This window comes from Leopardus geoffroyi, chromosome B1, assembly GCF_018350155.1.
Source record: "Leopardus geoffroyi isolate Oge1 chromosome B1, O.geoffroyi_Oge1_pat1.0, whole genome shotgun sequence".
NCBI lineage: Eukaryota > Metazoa > Chordata > Mammalia > Carnivora > Felidae > Leopardus > Leopardus geoffroyi.
Genome location: NC_059327.1, coordinates 137,549,726 through 137,573,869, shown reverse-complemented (window position 1 = coordinate 137,573,869; position 24,144 = coordinate 137,549,726). Strand labels below are relative to the sequence as shown.

At 37.4% G+C, this 24,144-nt stretch overlaps 1 protein-coding gene across 5 annotated transcripts; it reads left to right on the top strand.

Annotated features, from left to right (window-relative positions):
• The first annotated feature begins 6 nt into the window (after positions 1-6).
• THAP9 (THAP domain containing 9) lies at positions 7-23,244 on the top strand. Of its 5 annotated transcripts, none has more exons than XM_045473564.1 (5): positions 7-114; positions 5,757-5,952; positions 7,358-7,661; positions 9,077-9,227; positions 17,137-23,244. In XM_045473564.1, exons 1-5 carry the CDS (start codon positions 35-37, stop codon positions 19,112-19,114), a joined length of 2,709 nt encoding a protein of 902 aa, XP_045329520.1. In that variant the 5' UTR covers positions 7-34; the 3' UTR covers positions 19,115-23,244. The 5 variants fall into 5 exon arrangements, with proteins under 5 accessions (XP_045329520.1, XP_045329524.1, XP_045329523.1 ...); XM_045473568.1 differs by having other exon boundaries at positions 17,198-17,306; XM_045473565.1 differs by lacking the exon at positions 7-114 and adding an exon at positions 179-2,790.
• Positions 23,245-24,144: the final 900 nt, after the last annotated feature.

Here is a 24,144-nt window from a genome sequence, read left to right as displayed (position 1 = left end):
GACCACCCAAAGTGGAGCCCCACGTAGCAAGAAGATGACCCGAAGTTGCTCGGCAGTTGGCTGCAGCACCCGGGACACCGTGCTGAGCCGGGAGCGCGGCCTCTCCTTCCACCAGTGCGTGAGAGCAGCCTCCGGCTGTCTAACTCCCAGCACGGCCTGGCGGGCAGCAGGCCAGGGTGGGGCGGGGCCGGGCTTGCGTTGCGCCGTTGACGTGACGTGGCGTGACGTGCGTAGCGTGAGGGAAAGGAACGGGGGACCTTTGAGAGTTGGTGTTTTTCCTGTCTTTCCGGCTTAGCGTGTACCTCCAAATTGCTGATTCTTTCTCGTTGCCTACCGCTTGCCTAATGGCGTTTAGCAAGGGTTTTTCGAAAGGAGTCATGCTTCTTTTCGGTCGTCTTACTATTTGACGTGAGGAGATGGGAAGGGTGGACAGTTTGGGAGAACTGTTGAAGGCGTTCGATTCCATTAGAGTTGTGTGGCTTACCCAGGAACAGGAGTACAGATGGATTTTCACGAATACTGCCTGTTACTGCAAGTTATTTAGTAGAATTGGCTGAGCTCCACAAGGCCGGTGTTATTCTGGCTGGATCTGGTCATGGCAAGGAAGGTACATTGGCTCAAGAGTGGGGTGGATTTTCAGAACAGTCTAATTCGAACCCACGTCTATAGTCCATCCATGACATACAGTTGATTCAAAGTTCAAGGCACAATGCGAAGTAGAAGAGTGGGTAAAGCAAGATCCTCAAAGACAAAAAGAAACGTACTTCAAAAAGAGGTAGTCTGTTAAGGTAATAGATGTAGAGAGTTAAACCACTGACAAAGGACTTTTATGAGAAAATCAAAAGTAGTTTTACGGGACAGATGGTATTTGAGTTGGACCTTGAACTTAGGTTGTAGAGTGGGGGTGGGAGGAAGATAGCGCTTAAATACGAATAACATGGAAAAATGTAAAGGGGTGGAGAGTGCAGATATCAGAGGAGTGGAAAAAGTATCTTGAAGACATTTTAAAAAAATGTCAGGTTAAGGAGTTTCAACTCTGTATGGTAGGCCTTTTGTAGTCATTGTTTTGTGTTGTTTTTTAAATAGGGTGGTTCCTCCACCTAAGCTGTTAGAATTGTATCTTGTGACCTTTCTTTTCTTCTCTGGGATTTTCCCCCATCAATTAGTTCCTGTTCGTTTTAAATTGCTCCCTCTACTGATTACTTGCCTAAAGTCGACATTACTTCCATTTTAAAACAGGCACACAAACTCTTGAGCCTATGTGCACCTCTGCACTACCCTATCACGCTTTCCCTCTATAACAAGGCTCCTTTAAACAGGAACATAAACCTATTTTCCTAAGTCCTATTGACTTTTCAACCTATGGTAGCCAGATCACTACTGCTCTAATGCACTGACAAAGGGTCACCAGTAATGTTGCCAAATCTAAGTGAGGACTTCTAAGTCCTTCTCTTAACCTTCTTTTTTTTTTAACTTTTAATTATATCGACTGCTCCGTGAAACTCTCGTCTTCATTGGCTTTATTGACACACTCTGTCCAGAGTTCTCTCCTTTTCCTCTAATTTTTTTTTTTAATTTTTTTTTGCCCTGCTTTTCCTGTGCCTTCTTAAGATTCTTCAAGCGAGGAAGAATTCATTTATTGCTTTTATTTGTTTTATATATTGAGGACCAAAGTAAGACCTACTTAATTTTAAGAAGAGAAAGTGATGCAGTTATTACAGTAGTATACTATGATTCGTCCAGGCTGATTTCTTCCCATTCATTCCATTTTCCTGATTTCTGGAAATGATTTTTCTAAAAATGCAAATTTTATACTAGTTCCCTTAAAAAAGGATTTTAATCCTGGGGCTTTTCAAATGCCTAAAGGCAGAATCCAAACTCCTCTGTGAAGACTTTTCTCCAATACCTGTCTTCCAACCTGAATTTAATTTCCTCTGTATTTCTGTTATTTTTTATGTGTGCTAAATTAAACACATGCCCTTATGTATGAATGGGAGGGAATAATCTTTATCTTCCTATGCCTAGGAAGTTGTAAGGAATGCAGAAGAAGGTAGAGACAGGAAAAGGAGTTAGAATACTAGCGTGTTAATCGTAGCAACAAAGTTATATTGATCAGAAGTAAGGGTTCAGCAAAAAGGTAATATAGGTTGGAAAGAATTTGTCAACTTGCCATCGCCCAAAGGCATCATCTTCAGACTTCTTGAACATGGAGCCCTCTCCACAAAGAAATTTGAGTACATGCCCTGATAAATGTGTACTGATTTATAAATTACATACACGAAGTGATGAACTAATATGTATTATGAAACACAAAAATTAAGCGATGGGGCAAAACATTATAAAAATAAATTCTAATGTTTTCTTCAAATCTCAGTAGATGAGTGCACACTCCTCTGGTAGCCACTGACCTAAAGGATGGATCCCAAACTTCCTAGCACACACGATCTTTTGTGATCTGGCCTTTAGCCACCCCTCCAGCCCATCCATAACCAGTTCAAGCCACCTCTGTACTCTTCTTTAACCCTCTCCAGTCTACAAATTAACTTATTTTTCAATGCTTTATCAACCAGTAAGATCCTAGTAGTTATTTTATATCTGTGTTTATGCATTTGCTCGGAGTGGCCACTGTCTGCGTGGCAAACTCCTGTTGATACATCAGCTCTAGCTCCAATATTCTGTCTTCTGAAGCCTTCCCCAACATCCTCACCACCATTACCAGAATTGTGAAAGATGTTGCAAGGACACAGGCGAGGGGCTTTGGCTGAAAAGCATGAATCAAAATGATTAAAGGTGTGGAAACTTGTTATGAGAATACTGATACTTGGTCAAACACATAAATGGTTAAATATGAGATGGGACTGGCAGGTTTAAAGAAGTGACAGTTTGATTCATTCTCCTTTTATTGGTGTAAAGAAATTAACTTATTTCATAATCAAATATATGTATGATAACTTGGAAGAGTTTTTGCCTGAATTGTAATGAATTCTATTTTTATACTTTTAGCTATGAAACATTTCAAACACATTAGCAGGCAAAGAATAATACATAACAAACACTGATATACCCATCACTAGAATTAAGCAGATGTTAACATTTTGCCTTGTTTCATTTTTTTTTTTTCTTCTCTGTTAGAAGAGAATTAAGTTACCAGGTATAAAGCTTTACCCCTCAATCCTTTCTCTCTCTCCCCAGAGATGACCACTGTAGAAAGGATTTTCCTAGCCACTTTTTTAGAAAATATGATATGCAGAGAGCCCAAGGTAATTTCTGCCAATAGTGTAAAAAAGGCATAGTTAACAGGAGAGAAAACAGATTCTGCATTAGTGTAAACCAATTCATTATTGTGTATATGAAATGATGATTGGTTTGGGATTTTTCTTTTGCCACAGGTGATTTTAGAATAGGGGAACATGAATTCCAATTTCAACTACTATTTACTGGTGGCTATACTTAGTTCTGGTCTTGGTTTCATCTTCAGTAAAAGGTAACCTGTTCATGCAGAATTTTTTAAAGACTAAAACAGTTTTAAAAACACACATAAGCACTGGGGCGCCTGGCTGGCTCAGTAGGAAAAGCATGTGGCTCTTGATCTCAGAGTCATGAGTTTGAGCCCCACGTTGGGTGTAGAGATTACTTAAATAAACTTTAAAACAAATACATACCCACACACGTAAAAATAGCACAAGGTAAATGCGTTAAAAGTAGTATCAATTATGGGGCGCCTGGGTGGCGCAGTCGGTTAAGCGTCCGACTTCAGCCAGGTCACGATCTCGCGGTCCGTGAGTTCGAGCCCCACGTCGGGCTCTGGGCTGATGGCTCAGAGCCTGGAGCCTGTTTCCGATTCTGTGTCTCCCTCTCTCTCTGCCCCTCCCCGGTTCATGCTCTGTCTCTCTCTGTCCCAAAAATAAATAAACGTTGAAAAAAAAAAAAAATTAAAAAAAAAAAAAAGTAGTATCAATTATTATTACCAATTTAATTTTGTCCAGAATTCAAATTAGTCATGCTTGTTAGACTACAATATTTTTCAAGCCTTTCATGGTGTGTTATGCATAGAAAATATTTAATACTTTGGGGCAAACCAACAAAGCTGTTTGGGACTGGCCTGTAATACCTACTTCAAGGGCTCCAAGTGGCCCAGGCCATTCCATGAGATAAGGGGATTGATGGCTGTAGTAAGCAGGCATGCCAGTTGGGAAACCGCATCAGAGGATCAGGCTAGTAATGTAACTTGGTGGACTGGCCAACTTTTTACTGTCCTTTGCATGGTTAGAGACTACACCCCATCTGTGGAAAAGCTGCCTCACAAACGTGCCATTAGTTAAGAAAAGAACTCAGTAAAAAGACATAGATTTGCCTCACCTTTATTAGAAAAACAATTTCCTCTTGATCAAGTGGCATCATCTTCCTGGAACAATAAAATGAAAGTCTTGAAAGTGGAATTGTTGTTCCTAGGAAAGAACAAACTCTGGGTAGCACTTTACCATTTACAAAGTGCTTTTGAATGCATTTGTCACCTTGTGCACTCTTAACTACAACCCTGTGAGGCAGCTGAGAGATTGAGACGTGTCTGTTAAAGGTAATTGAAGGTTAAGTACAGATTTTCCAATTCAGTATTCTTTCTCAAGGTGATTGAGAGAATATCTCAGAAGTATGTTTTACCATTCTGCTATATTTCCCCAACAATGAGCTGAGGACATTAAAATTTTCACTAGTTTCAATTCCTAACAACCATATGCTTTAAAACCCAAGTTAAAATATACAAAATTCACATAGCTGCCTGTAGATCTGTCTCCAAGGTAAATCAAGGGAGAGGGTGCAGAAAGAGTAGTTTTGTGATCCCCCCCCCCCAACAAATTTCTAAACATAGTAATTTGACTAGGATTAAAAAGAGAGAAACACGAGGTAATTTTTGTATTCAAGGCTAGGAAAAAGTGGTGCCTTTCAAAACAAAAGAGGAAAATTGAGTATGGGAAATGTACTTACTTGTTTTCTACTGCTGAGTAACAAATTTCTTCAAAATGCAGTAGAAACATGATCTCACAAATTTCTGAGGGTAGGAATCCGGGAGTGAATTAACTGGGTGTTACAGGTTGTCTCATAAGGTAGTAGTAAAATGTTAGCCAACACTAGAATGTTCTGAACACTTGATGAGGCTGAAGGGTGCAGTTTCAGAAAGACTCATGTGGCCTTTAGCGGGGAAGCCTGTTTCTTGCCCAGTGGACATATTTCTGCAGGACTGCTTCTCACATGGCAGAGAAATTTTCCCAGAGAAAAACCATTGAATAGAGGGAGCAAGTACCTTTTATTACTTAGTCTTATTGCCCGTTGTCTCTTCTCCTTTTTTTTTTTTTTTTTTTTTTTTGTATTTCTTAGAAGCAAATCACTAACCCTAGCCCACACTGAAGGGGAAGGAAATTAGGCTCCACCCCTTGAAAGGAATAGAAGTAAAGAATTTGGGGACATAGTTTAAAAACACACATACTAAATTTGAGCAGATTCCGTTAATGTAGTCAGTGAAGACAAAATGTAGGATATTTAATATGAGAATTGCCCTCAGAAATTAAAGCAAATGAGCTCACTTAGATACTGAACTCTTGGATTCAAAAAATCAAAGAACTTTGAAATCAGATTAAGTAAGTTTAATTGGACTTGATGTTTATACGAAGCAGTTAAATAATAAATGGGTTTATGTAATAAATACTGTAGTATTACCATAATATTTTCATGTTAATGGAACTTTAATATGATTGCTGTAGATTTCCAACTGATACCATACAGCGCTCAAAATGGATCAGGGCTGTTAATCGTGTGGACCCCAGAAGCAAAAAGATTTGGATCCCAGGACCAGGTGCTATACTATGTTCCAAACATTTTCAAGAAAGTGACTTTGAGTCATATGGCATAAGAAGAAAGCTGAAAAAAGGAGCTGTGCCTTCTGTTTCTCTATACAAGGTACTTAAATCTAGGTGTAAACAAAACTAAATTCTACAGAGCCTTTAAAAACCAAGATACCTCACATTATAGCTAGAATTTACAAAGATTTAAAAAAAAATCCTAAATCTTAAAATAAATCCATTAATAGATTTTAAATGTGTAGAAAACTAGGTTTTTGGTTTTTTGTTTTTAATCTATATGTAATATTAGTAATTCTGCTTTGAAGTTTTTAAGGTATATAAATGCAAATCATTTTCTAGACCCACATAAAGATTACTAAATTGATCACAAAAAGTAGTAGATGCCTTAGAATTCAGGCTTTTGTTTGACACAGTTTCCATAATACTTAGAAATTATGCCTTTTTCGGGCTCCTCCCAGTAATGTCGCTCTTGACCAAAAATATACCTAATTGTTAGCATTGATATAGAGAGGTATCTATGGAAAATAGAGGGCTTTCTATGAATCAGTCACCAGGATTAGTGTTACGTTCTTAGGTTTCTTTTTTTATGTTATCTTTTTACCCCTTGGCCACATTGCTGTACGCACTCCTCGCTGCACAGTCTGCAGTAGTCCTCTAGCTGTTCTCTGCTGACGCTATCCTTGCCTCCTCTTATCCATTGGAATTTCCTTTCGATATTGTTTTCTCTCATTCCTGTATTCAGAAGAATGTCATTGGTGTCAAATCCAAACTCCTAAGCTCTAAGAGCTTCCTTTTAATTGTGCATTTCTAACTGCTCCAAATTCTCTTTTCAAACCACATGTACTAACTTCTGTATATGTGATAAATTGACTAACTTTCATGCTTTTGTAAAATCAATAATAGTTACTATTTATTGAGACCTACAGTGGTCTAGGCATTGTGCTAGGAGATTTACATAAATTATTCTATTGTATCCTTAAAACAACTCTGTATTATTACAGTTATACAAATGAGGAGATGAGGGATTGTAGAGGTTTAGTGACAGCTAATAAATGAGGGAGCCATGATTAAACCCAGATTAGCCTCAATTCCAAAGCCCATGCTCTGTCCACTATGCCTTCCTTTTTGCACAAATAATTTTCCTGTCCCCTCCATTAAATCATGTCATTGCTGTCTTAAAACACTGCTCAAAACTCATTTCCACGAAGCCTTCCCAAATTACCACCTTTGTGTTGTTACTTAAACCATTTCAGAAACTTTCATCATCACGTTAACTTTCGACATCAGGTTACTATTTCTATATGGATGAAAAAAACCCCCAAAAAACCTTAAACCCTGTTCACATTTTCCTATAAATACATTTGAAGAAATTAGAGATTATGACCTTTTTTTAAAACAACTCTCCACATTAAAGGTGAGTCCTTTGATTTAGTGGTATTTTTATAGACCGCCTTCTGTGTGATCATTTCAAAAATAACCTTAATTTTATATTTCTGTTGTAGGTTCTTCAAGGTGTACACCTTAAAGGTAAAGCAAAACAGAAAATCCTAAAACAGCCACTTCCTGATAATTCTCAAGAGGTTGCTACTGAGGACCACAACTACAGTTTAAAGAGACCTCTGACAATTGGTGCAGAGAAACTGGCTGAGGTGCAACAGATGCTACAAGTGTCCAAAAAAAGACTGGTTTCTGTGAAAAACTACAGGATGATCAAGAAGAGAAAGGGCTTACGACTAATTGATGCACTTGTCGAAGAGAAACTACTTTCTGAAGAAACAGAGTGTCTGCTACGAGCACAGTTTTCAGGTATGATGTTTCCCTTTTCTTTTTTCTTTCTTTCTTTTTTTTTAAAGTTTCTTTTGAGAGAGAGAGTGCGCACATGCACATACACGTGTGTGGGGAAGAGGCAGAGAGAGAGGAGACACAGAATCCCAAGCAGGCTCTGTGCTGTGCTGTCAGCACAGAGCCCAATGCTGGGCTTGAACTCATGAACCGTGAGACCATGACACCAAGGGTTAGATGCTTAACTGACTGAATCACCCATTGTTGCCCTGTGATGTTCCCTTTTCCTGAAGTATCATTAAAGTATTTACTTTGCTGTTGCCTATGAAAACATGCTTTTAGCTGAGACATGAAGTCTCAGGGTAAGCAAAAAGAAGGAAAAGTAATTGCCAAAATCCTTTTATGTATTTCCAGTTTTAAAAGTAATGTACTTATTATAGGAAAGGCAAAGAAATATATAATGATAAAAGTAACACATAATCCAACTACCCAGAGGTTAGATCATATGGCTTATACCATATACTGTGCTTCTCATTTTTTATAAAGCACTTACTCGCTTTACTGCAAATTCTTTTTAAACAATTTAAGTGCTTACATAATTTATCACCGAAGCGTTTTTGCAGTGGAGTCGAACCAGGTAATTTTCCAGTTCCCTTTGAGCTTGAAAATTCTGAGTCTCCATATATTATTTTCTAAAATATCCTATGGAAGATATACATGTCCATTGGAAAGACTACCTACTCTTTTCTTTGTAAACCAGCATATTTGAAGAGGGACAGAATAAGTATAGCCAACTTACTCTTTGATGAAAGCCAGCAGAGATTTTGGATTTACATCCTGGTAAAAAATAAGTATGTCTTGTTTCTAGAAAAGAGCAGGTATCTCCAAAGGAGGAGAATATTTTGTGTTTTTCCAGGAAGGGAACAGAGGTGTAATAAACAGGGATCCCCACCAGGAACAGAGGATTTTTTTTCCCTTCAAAGTAGGCAAGGTCATCTGTTCAATTTGAATAGCATCCTATTGCCGGAATTATTTCTTGTGTCTTATTTGTACCCTCAGATAAATAGTAACCAGGAAGCAAAATAAATAAATGTGCTCATAATCCAGAGACTTAATTTTATCGAGTTATTTTATCTTCTTCCCTGTTTCTCTAAAATTCTCCACTTAGGCTGCCAGTGAATAATAAAACATAGTGATTCAAGTTGAAACTTTCTTCTTCCCTCTTTTGAGTGAAATGATCCAGGATGAGCAGGATAAATTGGTCAAGAGGTCCTAAGATTGGATATTAGCCTTTGAAACAAACTCAGTTAAACTGTGATGGTATTTGTATTTGTATTTTGATGGCCACTGCTTTTTATATCCAAATGGTATGATCTGTACCTTAGAATGTTACTGTACACCTTCTTCATCACAAAGAATAAATAAATTTATTTTAACAGATTTTAAGTGGGAATTGTATAACTGGAGAGAAACAGCTGAGTACTCCACAGAAATGAAACAGTTTGCATGTACACTCTACTTGTGCAGTAGCAAAGTCTATGATTATGTAAGAAAGATTCTCAAGCTGCCTCATTCTTCCATCCTCAGGACGTAAGTGAATTACTTTTTAGATGCTAAATAAACAAGTATTTTATCATTTAATTGCATTTTATGTTTTGAAGCTATTCGTATTCAGACTCTCATTTATTAGTCCATTTGCTCTTTTTAAAAACTTCTAGTGGTATTTGCATATTATCACAACAGCAGATTTTCACCAACAAAATGAAGGTCTATAATCTGACAAATTTTTTGCATCTTCCAGACAGAGATATTCTCGGTGATAAAATTTGAATCTGAAAATATTGGGATTTCTAATATACTTCAGTAGTTTTAATATCTGACTATCCTAGAAAAATCTACAATAGTTCTAGATTGACACCATTGGTTTGAGGCTAAGCATAAAAATGTGCATTTTTGTTAAGCACTGTAGTTGATGCCCAGTGTGGGTTGTTCAGGGAGGAAATTTTGGTAAATAATTTTGTAGGATTTGTGGTCAAAATACACGGATATATTTATAATTCACTTAGTATGAAGCAAATAACTCAGTGACTTTACAGTAATGTCTTATAAAAGTAATGCTCAATTTTTACTGTTTTTTATCACTGGTTTTACAGATGCCTTTTTATTTTTATTTATTTATTTATTGAGCTTAAAAATGACAGAAATATATTGTCTCACACTTCTGGAGGCTAGAAGTCCAAAATCAAGGTATTAGCAGGTTTAGTTCCTTTGGAGGGCTGTGAGCAAGGGGTCTGTTCCAGGCCTCTCTCCTTAACTTGTACTTGGTGGTCTTTCTCCTTGTGTATCCTTACATCATCTTCCCTTATGTATGTGTGCTTCTGTGCCCAAATTTCCTCTTTTTATGAGGACCAGTCTTAGGATTGGGATTCACCCTAATGACCTCGTTTTAATTTGATTACCTCTGTAAAGACTGTATCTCCAAATAAGGACACTCTGAGGTACTGCGAATTAGGATTCCAATACATCTTTTTTGAGGGACACAATTCAGCCCATAACAGTCACTTTCCTGATGCATAAGCCTCCCCATTACCTACAGACCAGAGGCTTGACTCCTTCCTGTGGTTTATTGAGCTTCCCGTGGTGCGGCCCCTGCTAAGCTCTGAGGGCTCATCTCTGGCCTCCCTCCCTGCCCTTTAGCATTCCATGCTCCAATTGTAAGGTACTCCTTAATGGCCTCTTTTTGCCACCAGGACTTACTATTCCCTGTGCCTGAAATGCCCATTCTCTCTCTTTATTGGTCCTAGTGATTACTCCTCAGTCTTCAGGCTCAAATTAGACCTCCTTTCAGAAGCCTGGCTTGCTGTAAGTGCTCCTCTCACACACATAAGAACTGAATCATAGTTCTTTTTTTCTTTTAATGTTTGTTTATTTTTTTTTTTTTGAGGGTGGGGGGAGAGAGAGAGAGGGGTACAGAAGATCTGCACTTGATCTTAGCCAAAAGGCTAAGGCTGAGAAGCCATGAGAGGTACAGAGGATCTGAAGTGGGCTCTGTGCTAACAGCAGAGAATCTGATGCAAGGCTCAAACCCACGAACCATGAGATAATGATGTGAGCCGAAGTCGGATGCTTAACCGACTGAGCCACCCAGGCACCCCAGACCTGAATCATAGTTCTTAAAACACTGTCTTCCCCACTGGACCATGAGCTGCCCAAGTACGAGGTGCATCTGGTTTTTTGTTACACTACCACCGAACCCCCAACTCTGCATTGTACCTGAAGCATTAAATGGTCCCTTGATAAATATTTGTAGAAAGAAAGAATGCCTGAATGGTCATTTAGCATTTTGAGTAGATGGAAGGAGGAAATGAAGTGGACCTTAAGTCACTTTCTGAAGAGCAGTACTCCATTTAATTCAGTGCAGGTGGGACAGAGGCCAGCCAGGAGTAGCATCATCTCTCTCTCCTGGAAGGTACCTCTTGGTTTCTTATTACTTCAACTTTAAAACAGATTCAGGGGCTCTGAACTGGAGAAACTCTAAGAGAGCACATAGTCCATCATCTGCTGACCCCACCCATTTTAAAGAAGGGGGAAATTGAGGGCTGGTAGGCAGTAGGACCTTAATTATATAAGGGAACAAGAATTCCTGGCCCCCCAAAGGTCCTTCTGGCTGGACTAAATCAAACTGACATGAAACTGATTAACAGGAGAAAATTAAATTTAATAGCTGTACATACAGGGAATCCACATAGACATGGAAATTCCAAAGACAGACAAAAGAGGTATATATGTCATTCTGAACTAAGGAGATATGGGGATAGGGGTCTGGGATTTCAGAGGAAAGGCATGCACTTCACAGGGCAATAAGTGAAGCAGATGTTTGGTAATTAGATGTTTGCAGTACCATACATTTGGTTCACTTAGATAAAATCTATCTCTGTTAATAACTCTTATTCTGGGAAAGCCTCCCCAGTTTAGATTATTCTGTGTGGTTAGGAAGGGATAAAAGTTTCTCTTGAGCCTGCAGGGTCTCAAATGCCTTCAACTCAAAATAATCCACATGCCAGGGTATCTGGGAGGCTCAGTCGGTTAAACATCTGACTCTTGATTTCAGCTCTGGTCATGATCTCAGGGTTCACTTTGTGGGATCAAGCCCCACTTTGGCTTAGGCTCCATGCTGACAACACAGAGCCTGCTTGGGATTCTCTCCCTCCCTCTCTCTGCCCCCCTGCTCGTGGGCTCGCTCTCTCAAATAACAAATAATCCACATGCCGGAGCAGCACATTCTGGGGATCCTGTCCTGAACCCCTTCAATTGTGATATTGTTGTTTTCCATTTTGGGGAAAACATCTGTTTTATTTTCTAATGGAGATATAATTAATGTATAACACTTTATTTGTTTTGGGTGTATAACAGGTATCCAGTATTATATATATTACAAAAAGATCACACTGTCTAGTTAATATCCATTCCACGGTTAAAATTACTTTTTTCTTACAATGAGAACTTTCAAGATCTACTCTCTTGCCAACTTTCTTTTTTTATTTAAAAAATTTTTTTTAATGTTTATTTATTTTTGAGAGACAGACAGAGAGAAAGAGAGAGAGAGAGAGACACCACAAGCAGGGGAGGGACAGAGAGAGAGAGAGAGAGAGAGGGAGACACAGAATCTGAAATAGGCTCCAGGCTCTGAGCTGTCAGCACAGAGCCTGATGTGGGGCTTGATCTCTGGGAATGGTGAAATCATGACTTGAGCAGAAGTCAGACGCTTAACCGACTGAGCCACCCAGGTCCCCCTCTTAGCAACTTTAAAATGCATGATACAGTATTATTAACCATAGTCACAATGCTGTATATTACATCTTCTTTTTAAAAATGATTAACTTTCCTCCACATACTATTAAAGTAATACTAATAAAAAATTTGGAAGTGAGAGAAAAGAATGGAAAACTCATTAATTGTTTATCTACATTATATGTCAACAATTATTAACATTTAGGGAATTTGCTTCCAGTCTTGTTTCTGTGCTTAGATTTGCTAGCTTTTTTTTTTTTTTTTTTCCTTTTACATAGTTAATGATCTTTAATAGCTGCATAGTATCAGGTAGTTGTACCCCATTTATCCGGGGCATTCTCCAACTATTGGACATTTATATTGTTTCCGTTTTTGATTGTAGTGACCAGAAACATTTGGATAGTTGTGTATAGGCTTATTCACTCTCTTCTATCATCTGATTTTACTATTTAGGCCAGATATTATTCTTATTTATAAATGTCTACTTTTTGCTAGGCAGGAGATGTTTTTATAGATACTGTGTTGATATATCCCCCTCTCTACCTTTTGTTAGTCAAATTTTCTCTTTACTGGTTTTAAAGCACTGCTTATGGATTTTACCCTGTGGTTTGTGTGAGACATTTCTTCATTTCCTGTAGTTCTCCATTAACTTCTGGATTAAATAGTCTGTGGCAATTCCAGCTTACACTGATCTTTTCTCTATGTCCATTTTGTATTTTTGCTATGACGCTATCTATTTAGTATAATTTTAGTACTCAAAAAATTGTTTATTTCTTTGGGTACTTTGTCTGAAACTAAAATACCTTGTTTAATATGATAGTAATACATGCTTGTTATAAAACATTCAGACAATATGTAAGTATGTAAATACTGGAAAATGAAAAAGGTTTATAGACCTTTTCCAGACCATTCCCCTAATTCCCAAGATAACTGCTATTAATAGTTTGGTATATATTCTCTCAGACATTAAAAAAATATATATCCACAAAATTTTGTGTTAATGTCTATCTATTACTCTCATATATTGGAAGTATCTAGATTTTATCTTGACAGTTCTGAATAGTCAAACATATTCACATTTGATTACATTTCTATTTATTTTTTTATTAAAAAAGATATATCTTTTTAACACACCTCTGCTTATGTATTACATTTATAATCATTATAGTTAATATTTATTTGGTAAATTTATTTATTGGTCAGGAGTGGCCAGTGAGGCAGGAGGAAAACCAGGAGATGTGATGGCCTGGAAGCCAAGTGTAGAAAGTATCTCAAGGAGATAGTCCACTCTGTCCCTGCTGCTGGGAGATCAAGTAAGAGGAGGACAAAATTGACCATTGGATTTTGCAAGATGGAGGTCATTGATGACATTGACAAAAGCAGTTGCAGTGGAGTGGTAGAGAGGTAGGCCTGGCCGAAGTGGGATCAAGGAAGACTGGAAGCCTAAGAAGCAGAAACAATGATTAAGCACTCCTTCAAGGAGTTTTGCTATGAAGGGAGCAGAGAAATGGGTCTGTGGGTAGAAAGGAGCATAGATGAAAGGGAGGGCACCTGTTGAGAGGGCACTTGTTCCAGCATGTTTGCATGCTTAAGGGAATGGTCTGGTAGAGAGGAGAACTGGTGGTGCATAAGAGAAGGGATAACTGTGGGGGATAATATCTAACACCATTGTGGAGAGAGGTTTAGCCTTAATTAGGAGTAGGGACAATTCATTCATTTAAACAGGAAGAGGCAGAGACACAGATTCAATAGGTTAGCAGATTTAGTGGTAGGAAAATGAGTTTTTATTGGATTGCTTCTGTTTTTCTCAGTGACATAAAGATAATAGCAGAGAACTGGGGAAGCAGAGATAAGTTTGGGGAGAGGGGTGCCTGGGTGGCTCAGTCAGTTAAGCATCCGACTCTTGGTTTCAGCTCAGGTCATGATCTCATGGTTTCATGAGTTCAAGCCCTGCCATCAGGCTCTGTGCTGGATTCTCCCTCCCTCCCTCCCTCTCTCTGTCCCTCTCCTGCTCACGCTCTCTCAAAAATAAATTTTAAAACTTTAAAAAAAGTTTGAGGAGAAAAGAGACAATTTGAATAGTTGTTTTTCCTCCTGTGATGATGGAGAAACAGTTATATGGTAAACAATTAGATGATGACAGACCAAGCTAGACTCATATTTTTGAAAACCCTTGTTCAGTGAGACAGGTACCTGCTTCACTAATTTCAACTTGTCATATCTTTTTCTAATTATTAGCCACTATCAGTCACCTCTGTAATTTTCTTTCTGTTGATGTTGGATCTTTATCAGTTCTCTCTTGAATTCTCTATGTCTAGAACCTTCCCAGAGCTGTGCTTCTTATAATTCCAGTTCTTTGGGTCTTTAAGGTAGTTTGTTTTTACATATCTTTTGTAAGAATGTCATAACGTCCTCAGCCTTCCTTATCATAACAGTGATATATATGGTATGATCTTAGTAGATTTTCTCTGTCTCTAATTTTCTATTTAGGTTTTCATTGCAATTAATAAATTAGCTCCCTCTATAGGTAAGATGATGTGAGAGATTCAAAGGTAAACAAGACCATGGGAGGAGCTAAGAGTCTTTTTTTATTGTTGTTTTTTAATGTTATTTATTTTGGAAAAGAAAAAAGAGTGCCAGTGGAGCTAATAGTCTTAAAGAAAAACACTCCTTGGCACGATGGCTCTTCAGCCTTGTATTTTTTCAGGCAGAGTTTTAAGCCACCCAACTGACTCCTTATAATCACTCTAAGCTATTGTTCAATTTAAAATATCCTCTTGGGGTGCCTGGTTGGCTCAGTTGGTTAAACATCAACTCTTGATTTTGATTCAGGTCATGATCTCACAGTTGTGAGTTTGAGTCCCACTTTCGGCTCCGTGCTGCTGGTGCAGAGGCTGCTTGGGATTCTCTCCCTCCCTCCCTCTTTCCCTCTCTCTCTCTCTCAAAATAAATAAACAAGACATTAAAAAAATACCATTTAGATATCTATTTAAAAATCAAGCTCAAAGAACAAGCTTTTTTAAAAAGCCTATTTAAAATAAAAACTTTCACAGGGCGCCTGGGTGGCTCAGTTGGTTAAGCGTCCGACTTCAGTTCAGGTCACGATCTCACAGTCTGTGGGTTCGAGCCCCGCGTCAGACTCTGTGCTGACAGCTCGGAGCCTGGAGCCTGCTTCAGATTCTGTGTCTCCCTCTCTCTCTGCCCCTTCCCCGCTCATGCTCTGTCTCTCTCTCAAAAATAAATAAAAACATTAAAAAAAATTTTTTTTTTAAATAAAAACTTTTACATAGAGGCATTAAGTAGTTTCATAATATACTGACTCCATGTGCAGCACAGCATCTTTGGTGTTCATTTGAGAGTCAATCCTAATGCAAGAAAAAAATTTAAACAATTAAAATTTGGAGACCCGTTTGCAAAGGACATTCAATATACTACTGGGCTGTAGCACCCTGGTGGGTAACCACTGTCCTATTTTCTCATTATCTTACTGTTTCATCCTATTTTAAAATATAAACAACTGATTAATACATTTGTCTCTTAAATAGGTTATAAGCAGCTTAAAATTGATGCCTTTTGCATGCTGTGTGTTTTTCAAACCCATTAGTGCATCTTGAAATCAATTCAGTGGGTCATAATTGGCATTATACACACACATATGTTACATATATGTGTGCATGGCACGTAATGAGGGTAAATTTCATTTATGGAACTTTTAGTTTGCGGCAAAGTATGTGGAAAGCCCTGTCCTGAAATACTTAGGGCGAGGTACATTAAAATCTCAATTAGAGGCCTGCTGTCCAGGAAGAAACCTTGGCAGTCCGGAATATAGCCCCCAAGTCAGAAATATAACATCCCAAAAAGTCATTTGAGTTACAGAAGTAAACTTTAGCTAAGATGAACACGTCAGTCTCCTACTAGAGAATCCAATTTGTCTTATTTCAGATAGTTCTTAAACTTGGCTGTTGTCTCTCCTGACCCTACAGCAAATTAGAGGTAAATTAGAACTGAGTGAAAAGGATTCTGAAGACAGCCACTAACAGTAATTGGAAAGCATAACCAGTATGGAAAGGTCAGGGACACTGCAAAAGAACTCCTTAGGTAGTAGTGTATGTACTTTGTGCAGGGTAGACAGATGCAGACGCCTTCATTGTTCCTTGAGGGCACAATTTGACGTCGCAAGGAGCGGTGAGAAAAGCACTGTCAGGACACCGGGAAAGTTGGGCTTCACACTTGTATGCAGCTAGCAGCACAGCAAGGGCTGTGCGGCTTCAGTTCTGCCTCTGTCCCCGTTTCCCAATCTCTAAAATGAGGTAGATGTGCTAGATGTTCTCAAAGTTTCCTTCCCCTTCAACCATTTTCTCATTTCATTGAATTTACAGGTAAGACTGGTTTATGATCTAAACACGACAGTTACAACAAAGCGGGTAATTGTTTTGTATATATCTTAAAGAAGTAGATGAGCAATGGTGTATTGAAATACTTACTCTGTGTCTAAGCTTCTCTGTTATCTTAGTATTTTATGGTAACTATTTGAATAGATGCTTGAAAATGTCCATAGAATTTGGCTACTTATATTTGGCTGTGTTTCTATAGGGATCTGAAGCAACTTAGCAGCAGTTAATGTATTTTTTCCTTTTTTTTTTTAATTACTTCATTTAGTTTTATATATATATATATATATATATATTTTTTTTTTTATATTTCCCAGATGGTTATCCAAATGCAAACCCAGTCCAGGCTTCAACAGCAACATTTTTTCTTTTCTTCAGCGAAGAGTAGAGAACGGAGACCAGCTCTACCAGTATTGTTCACTGATAATAAAAGGCGTATCTCTCAAGCAACAACTTCAGTGGGACCCCAGCAGTCACCATTTGCAAGGATTTATGGACTTTGGCCTCGGCATACTTGATGCTGATGAAACGCCCCTTGCATCCGAAACTATTTTGTTAATGGCCGTGGGTATTTCTGGTCACTGGAGAACGCCTCTTGGTTATTTTTTTGTTAACAGGGCATCTGGATATTTGCAGGCTCAGCTGCTTCGTCTTACCATTGGCAAACTAAGTGACATAGGGATCACGGTTTTGGCCGTCACCTCTGATGCTACAGCTCACAGCGTTCAGATGGCAAAAGCGTTGGGAATACATATTGACGGAGACAACATGAAGTGTACATTTCAGCATCCCTCATCTTCTAGTCAACAGATTGCATACTTCTTTGATTCTTGCCACTTGCTCAGATTAATAAGAAATGCATTTCAGAATTTTCAAAGCATTCAGTTTATTAATGGCACGGCACATTGGCAGCACCTTGTGGACTTAGTAGCCCTGGGGGACCAGGAATTAGCAAGCATAGAAAGACTCCCAAGAAAACTTGCAAATTTGAAAAACCACGTGCTGAAGACGAACTGTGCTGCCCAACTGTTCAGTGAGAGTGTGGCCAGCGCGTTGGAGTGCTTGCTATCGTTAGGCCTGCCTCCTTTTCAAAACTGTATTGGTACCGTCCATTTTTTACGCTTAATTAACAACCTGTTTGACATTTTTAATAGTAGGAACTGTTATGGAAAGGGACTTAAAGGACCTCTACTGCCTGAAACTTATAGTAAAATTAATCGCGTGTTAATTGAAGCCAAGACAATCTTTGTTACATTATCTGACGCTAGCAATAATCAAATAATTAAAGGTAAGCGAAAACTAGGATTCCTGGGATTTTTGCTTAACGCTGAGAGCCTAAAATGGCTCTATCAGAATTACGTTTTCCCAAAGGTCATGCCTTTTCCATATCTTCTGACTTATAAATTCAGTCAAGATCATCTGGAATTATTTCTCAAGATGCTTAGACAGGTATTAGTAACCGGTTCTAACCCTACCTGTATGGCATTCCAGAAAGCTTACCATAATTTGGAGACCAGATACAGATCACAAGACGAGGCCTTTCTAAGTGAAGTAAGCATCCTTGACATTTCAATTGCTCGAAGGACAGACTTGGCCCTTTGGACCGTTCAGCGTCAGTATGGCGTCAGCGGCATAAAGACTCTTTTTCACAAAGAGGATATTTGCCGAGACTGGTCTAATTGTTCGCTAAGTGAGGCGTTACTAGATCTGTCAGATCACAGGCAAAAACTCATCTGTTGTGCCAGTTATGTTGCAAATAAGTTATCAGCTCTTTTAACTTGTGAGGAGTGCATCAGTGCACTGTATGCATCAGATCTCAAGGTTGCTAAAATTGGGTCACTGTTGTGTGTTAAAAAGAAGAATGGTTTACATTTCCCTTCACAAAGTCTTTGTCAAGTCATAAATATTTGTGAGCGAGTTGTAAGAATCCATTCAAGAATGACAGTCTATGAACTACTTCCTAAACAGAGAGAATTGTATCTTCAGCAGAAAATATTATGTGAGCTTTCTGGGCATATTTATCTTTTTGTAGATTTAGATGAGCATCTCTTTGACGGAGAAGTGTGTGCCATCAATCACTTTGTAAAGTTACTAAAGGATATAATAATCTGTTTCTTAAAGATCAGAGGTAAAGATGCAGCTCAGTACCCTTTAAAACACCATTCAGAAAGAATTGAAATGAAAACTTTGCCAAGAATACACTGGTCATCATTACAGGATTACAGATGTTCAAGTTTTGCTAATACCAATAAATGCAGGCATTTGTTAAGTAATGATGGATATCCATTCAAATGAGGGACCTAAAATATATTAAAATTTTCATGAAAAATTATTGGTCAACATTTAAAGTTCAACCTACCATATTTTATAAATTGGCCATTCTGCACAGTTGACAAGTTTGTAATACTAGGATTTCTAATTATGCGTATTATAAAATCTGCTTGTACTTGGTATGGTTTGCAACATTTCAGTTACTTGGAATGTAGAACGCAGTTAAGTCAGTAGGAACAGACCAGCCAACAGATGCTGCCTTTGAATATACTACTATAAGACTGAGTAGTGTGACTGGACATACTTTTTAACTTGTTCAGTCTACTTTAAAACAAGAGAGAATAACAACAACTAAGAGTCATTAAAACATTGACTTCTTTTATAAATAGACTACATTCCCTAAAAGAGCTTTGGTTTACAGCTCTTAAGAATGTTGACAGGAAAAAAAAAGAAAAAAAAAGGAATATAAAACCTTGGATGTAATTTTTACTTACATGTGAAAATCTAGATGTGGTTTGAAAATTAGGCTGAGTTAAAATATCAAATACCACAAAATCCCTTTGCCAGGGTACCCTAACATGGAAATACTTAGGCTTTATCGGGCAGAAGGTAAGCACCTGTGCCATGAGATGGTTCCGTGTGCTGCAGCGAAGTTGGGGAATGTAGTCTGAGAAGTAAATAGGGGATGTCATTTTCACAATCCATTGTCCTTGGACTTCAAAATACTACTTTTGAATAATAGAGTGGATACTTACTTGACTCCACTGGAAGAGCCCAATGCTCATCAGAGAATGAGGAGAAGCCTTATTTCAAGCTCTTCTGAAGTGTCCTTGTGTTTTGCAGGGAGGCTGAAATATATTTTCAGTGTTGAATGAATAAAGGGACTTCACACCATCCAATTAATAAATTAGAAAAAGATGGGCAGTTGAGACCGTGGTTATGAAAATATTTGTCTTAATTATATGATTAGTTTTTTCAGAAATTTAGGAGAAGCTTAAATGATCTGAAGATGGAAACATACCTAAGGACAATTTTCTCCATTCTGTCACACCCAGACTTGAAAAGATGAGTAGAAAAACATAGGTATATGTTGTACTTTCACATATGAGGAATGTTTTAAATGGATAAAAGAAGAAACAAGCACATGATTCCCCTGTGTGTGTAAAACATCTACTCTTTGTATGTGAATAGTCATGAAGTATAATTAATATGAAAACTTAAAATTGCAAAAGATTAATGACTAGACAAAACTTGAGTTTTATTAACTGAAATTCTCCTTAAATTATATATTTTAATATATTTGTTTTGTTCTACCTCAAACAAAGGTTTAAGTTTGGAGATGTAACCAGAGTTGTACTAAATTTTATGTAAGAGCTATCGCTGAGAAGTCTCAATAGTGTGGGTTGTATTTGCAATAGAATTTTAGATACACCAGGATGAATCTTATTTAAAAGAATCCTACTTGTAAATCACCACCTTTAACTTATTGCTTATATAAATCCAAGTTTTGTCCAGATCTTTACTTAAAACTAGGTTTATATCTGTAGGTGTCTCATGTTCTTTGCTGTTGCATTTTACTAATGTACTGGTATATTCTGTAGTTTAATTAGTGTTTTGCACTATTTCTTTGAGTGCTGGATAAGTTGGACAAATATTGACAACAGGAATATTTCCTTTACTGCCTTTTTAAAAATTTTTTAACGTTTTTATTCATTTTTGAGAGACAGAGTGTGAGCAGGGAGGGGCAGAGAGAGGGAGGGAGACACAGAATCCAAAGTAGGCTCCAGGCTCTGAGCTGTCAGCACAGAGCCCGACGCAGGGCCTGAACCCATGAACTGTAAGATTGTGACCTGAGCTGAAGTCCGACCCTTAACTGACTGAACCACCCAGGCACCCCTCCTTCACTGCCTTTAACAGTTAATTGCTCTTGCCTTAGTGAAAGTATTTCAAGTCTGATATCAAGTTTACTTAACATGATATGCTTTATGGCGAATTTTTAAAATAAATTATTCATATTTGATGAGGGTAATTTACTTTATAATTTCCACTTAGCACCTTTGTCCTTTTTTCGTCAGAGAAAAACATTCTCTTTAGAAATTTATCCTTCCTATGTTTCAACACATAGAGCAGGAACAACTGGATATCCACATGCAAAAGTATTAACTCTAAATAGGTCAAAGACCTAAATGTAATAGGTAAAAATATAAAACTCTTAGAAGAAAAGAGAGCAAATCTTTGAGACTTAGATTAGGCAATAGTTTCTTAAATATGACACCAAAAACATGAACAACAAAAAATAAATTGGACTTCACCAAAAAAACTACAAAAAAACTGTTACTTCGGAGGACACTGTCAAGAGACAACCCACAGAATGGGAGAAAATTTTTACTACTCACACATCTGATAAAGGACTTGTATCTAGGATATACAAAGAACTCCTATAACTCAATAATGAAGGACAAATAAACCAGTTTGAAAAATGGGTAAAGAATGTAAATAGACACTCTTCAGAGGAGATAATACAAATGGCCTATAAAAACATGAATATGTGCCCAACATCATAAACCATCTGGGAAATGCAAATCAAAACCACACTGAGGTATCACTTTACACCCACTAGGATGGTTATAGTAAGAAAGTTAATAGCAAGTGTTGACAAGAATGTGGAGAAATTGAAACCCTCTTACACTGTTGGTGGGAATGCAGATGCTTTGGAAAACAGCTTGGCAGCTCTTCAAAAGGTTGAACAGAGTTACCATATCACCTAGCAGTTCTACTGACAGGCATATATATAATATATCCAAGAGAAATAAAAACATGTTCATGTAAAAATTTGTACATAAATTTCATACTATTATAGCTACAAAGTGAAAAAACCGAAATGTCCAACTGATGGATAAGTAAAAATGTGTCGTATCCATACAATGGGTAACATAGTAAGTATATGTTATGCTTTATGACAAACTGCCAGAACTCTTTTTGTGAAATAACTTCACCACTCTGCATTCCAATCAGGAAATGTATGAAACTTCCAGTTCCTCTCCTTTCTTCCCAGTACTTGGTATGGCCAGGGTTTAGTTTTGAATTAGCCATTCTAATAGGTGTGCAGTAATATTTCACTGTGGCTTTCATTTCCATTTTCCTAATGGCTAATGATGCTGAGCATCTTTTCATAGGATTATTTGCCATCCACATAATCTTAGGTGAAAGGTCTGTTGAAGTCTTTTGCCCCTCTTTTGGAAGGTTGGTTTTTTTTATTGAGTGTTAATTATATATTCTGGATAGAAGTGCATTATCTAATGTGTTTTGCAAATATTTTCTGCCAGTCTGTGGCTTTTCTTATTGTGTTTTGAAGGGCAGACATTAATTTTGAAGAATGCATTTTATCAGTTTTTATCTTTTAGGGATACTTCTTAGTTTCATATCTAAGAAAACGTTGCCTAACCCAAAGCCACAGATTTTTCTTCTCATGTTATCTTCTAGGTATTTGGTCGCTTTAGGTTTTTCATTTTTAGGTTATGATCCATTTTCAGTTCATTCTGGTCTTTGGTAGAAGTTGAGATTCATATTTTACGTATGGATATCCCAGCAGTGTTTGTTAAAAAGATTATTGTTCCCTGAATTACCTTTGAGCCTTTGTAAGAAATTGACCATATATATATGGGTCTACTTCTGGGCTCTGTTCTGTTCCATTGATCCATTTGTCTAACATTTCACCAGTACCACAGTGACCTGATGAGCCTTATATGAGCCTTGAAGTCAAGTAGGAGTTTCACCTTTGTTCGTTATTCAGAAATGTTTGGCTGTTCTAATTGTACCTTTCTCTATATATTGTTTAATCAGCTTGTTGATTTTTTACAAAGATTCCTGCTGGGATTTTGGCTGGAGCTTTGGGGAATCTAAAGATCAATTTGGAGAGAAGTGATATCTTCATAGTATCGAATGTTCCAATTCACAAACATGGTAGATCTCTCCTTTTTTAAGGTCTTCTCTGATTTTATCAATGTTTTCTACACTTCACCTACAGATCTTGTATATATCTGTTACATTTCACATTTTGTGTTGCTACTATGCTAATTGTAAAAATTTGTTTCTAAATGTTCGTTGCTACTATGTAAAAATACAGTTTTACATATTGACTTTGCTTAAACTCACTTTTTCTAGCTTTTTTTCTTTAAAGATTACTGACTTTTGTATATAGGCAGTCACACTGACCAGTAGATACTGTCTTATTTCCAATCTGTGCTCCCCTGCTTACTATACAGTAACCTCCAATACAATGTTGTAGGAGTGTCTTGTTCCTAGTCTAGCAGGGGAAACATTCAGTCTTCACCATTCATATGATATTAGCTGTAGGCTTTTTAGTAAATGGTCTTTTCAGGTTGAGAATCCTTTCTCTTCCTGGTGTGCTGAAGAGTTTGTGTGTGTGTGTGTGTGCGCGCACATTTCAGTCATAAGTGGGTCTTGAATTTTGTCATAATTTTTCTGTACCTTTTAACTTTTTTGGAAAAATATTTGAGCTATAATATACATATTGTAATATTAACCCTTTTAAAGTTCAGTAGTTTTTAGTATATTCAAAAGGTTCTCTGCAACTTTTACGATCATACAGTTTTACTTCTTTTTTATATCCATGCAGTGAGTTACATTATTTTTGAATGTTGTCAACTTTTATTCCGGAGATAAACCCAACCTGGTCATGATGCATTCTTTTTATCTATTGCTAGACTTCATTTGATAATATAATCAGGGAGTTAAATGTCTCTGGCCTTACAGTAAATATTACCCTGAATATATTTTCTTAATGCTTTTGAGAAAAAAAAATGCCTTAAATGCTTTCATAAAACTATTTAAAAATTATAATTTAAAAAAAAGCCCTTATACCTTTCATTTTATAAAGTCATTTGGATCATAAAAACCTCACATTTGGTCTATAGATAATGACAAAATCTGCATTAAGGAAACACACACACACACACACACAGACACACACAGCCCTAAGTAATTGACACAGTAGAAAATAACTCCCAATAGTAAAGGCTTTCTATAGCTGA

Excerpts from the sequence above, each read along its gene's own strand:
- THAP9 (XM_045473564.1), top strand. The coding sequence starts at position 35 with ATGACCCGAAGTTGCTCGGCAGTTGGCTGCAGCACCCGGGACACCGTG. Across the intron at positions 5,953-7,357 it reads CTTCTGTTTCTCTATACAAG|GTTCTTCAAGGTGTACACCT; the intron begins GTACTTAAATCT and ends TTTCTGTTGTAG. Across the intron at positions 7,662-9,076 it reads GCTACGAGCACAGTTTTCAG|ATTTTAAGTGGGAATTGTAT; the intron begins GTATGATGTTTC and ends TTATTTTAACAG.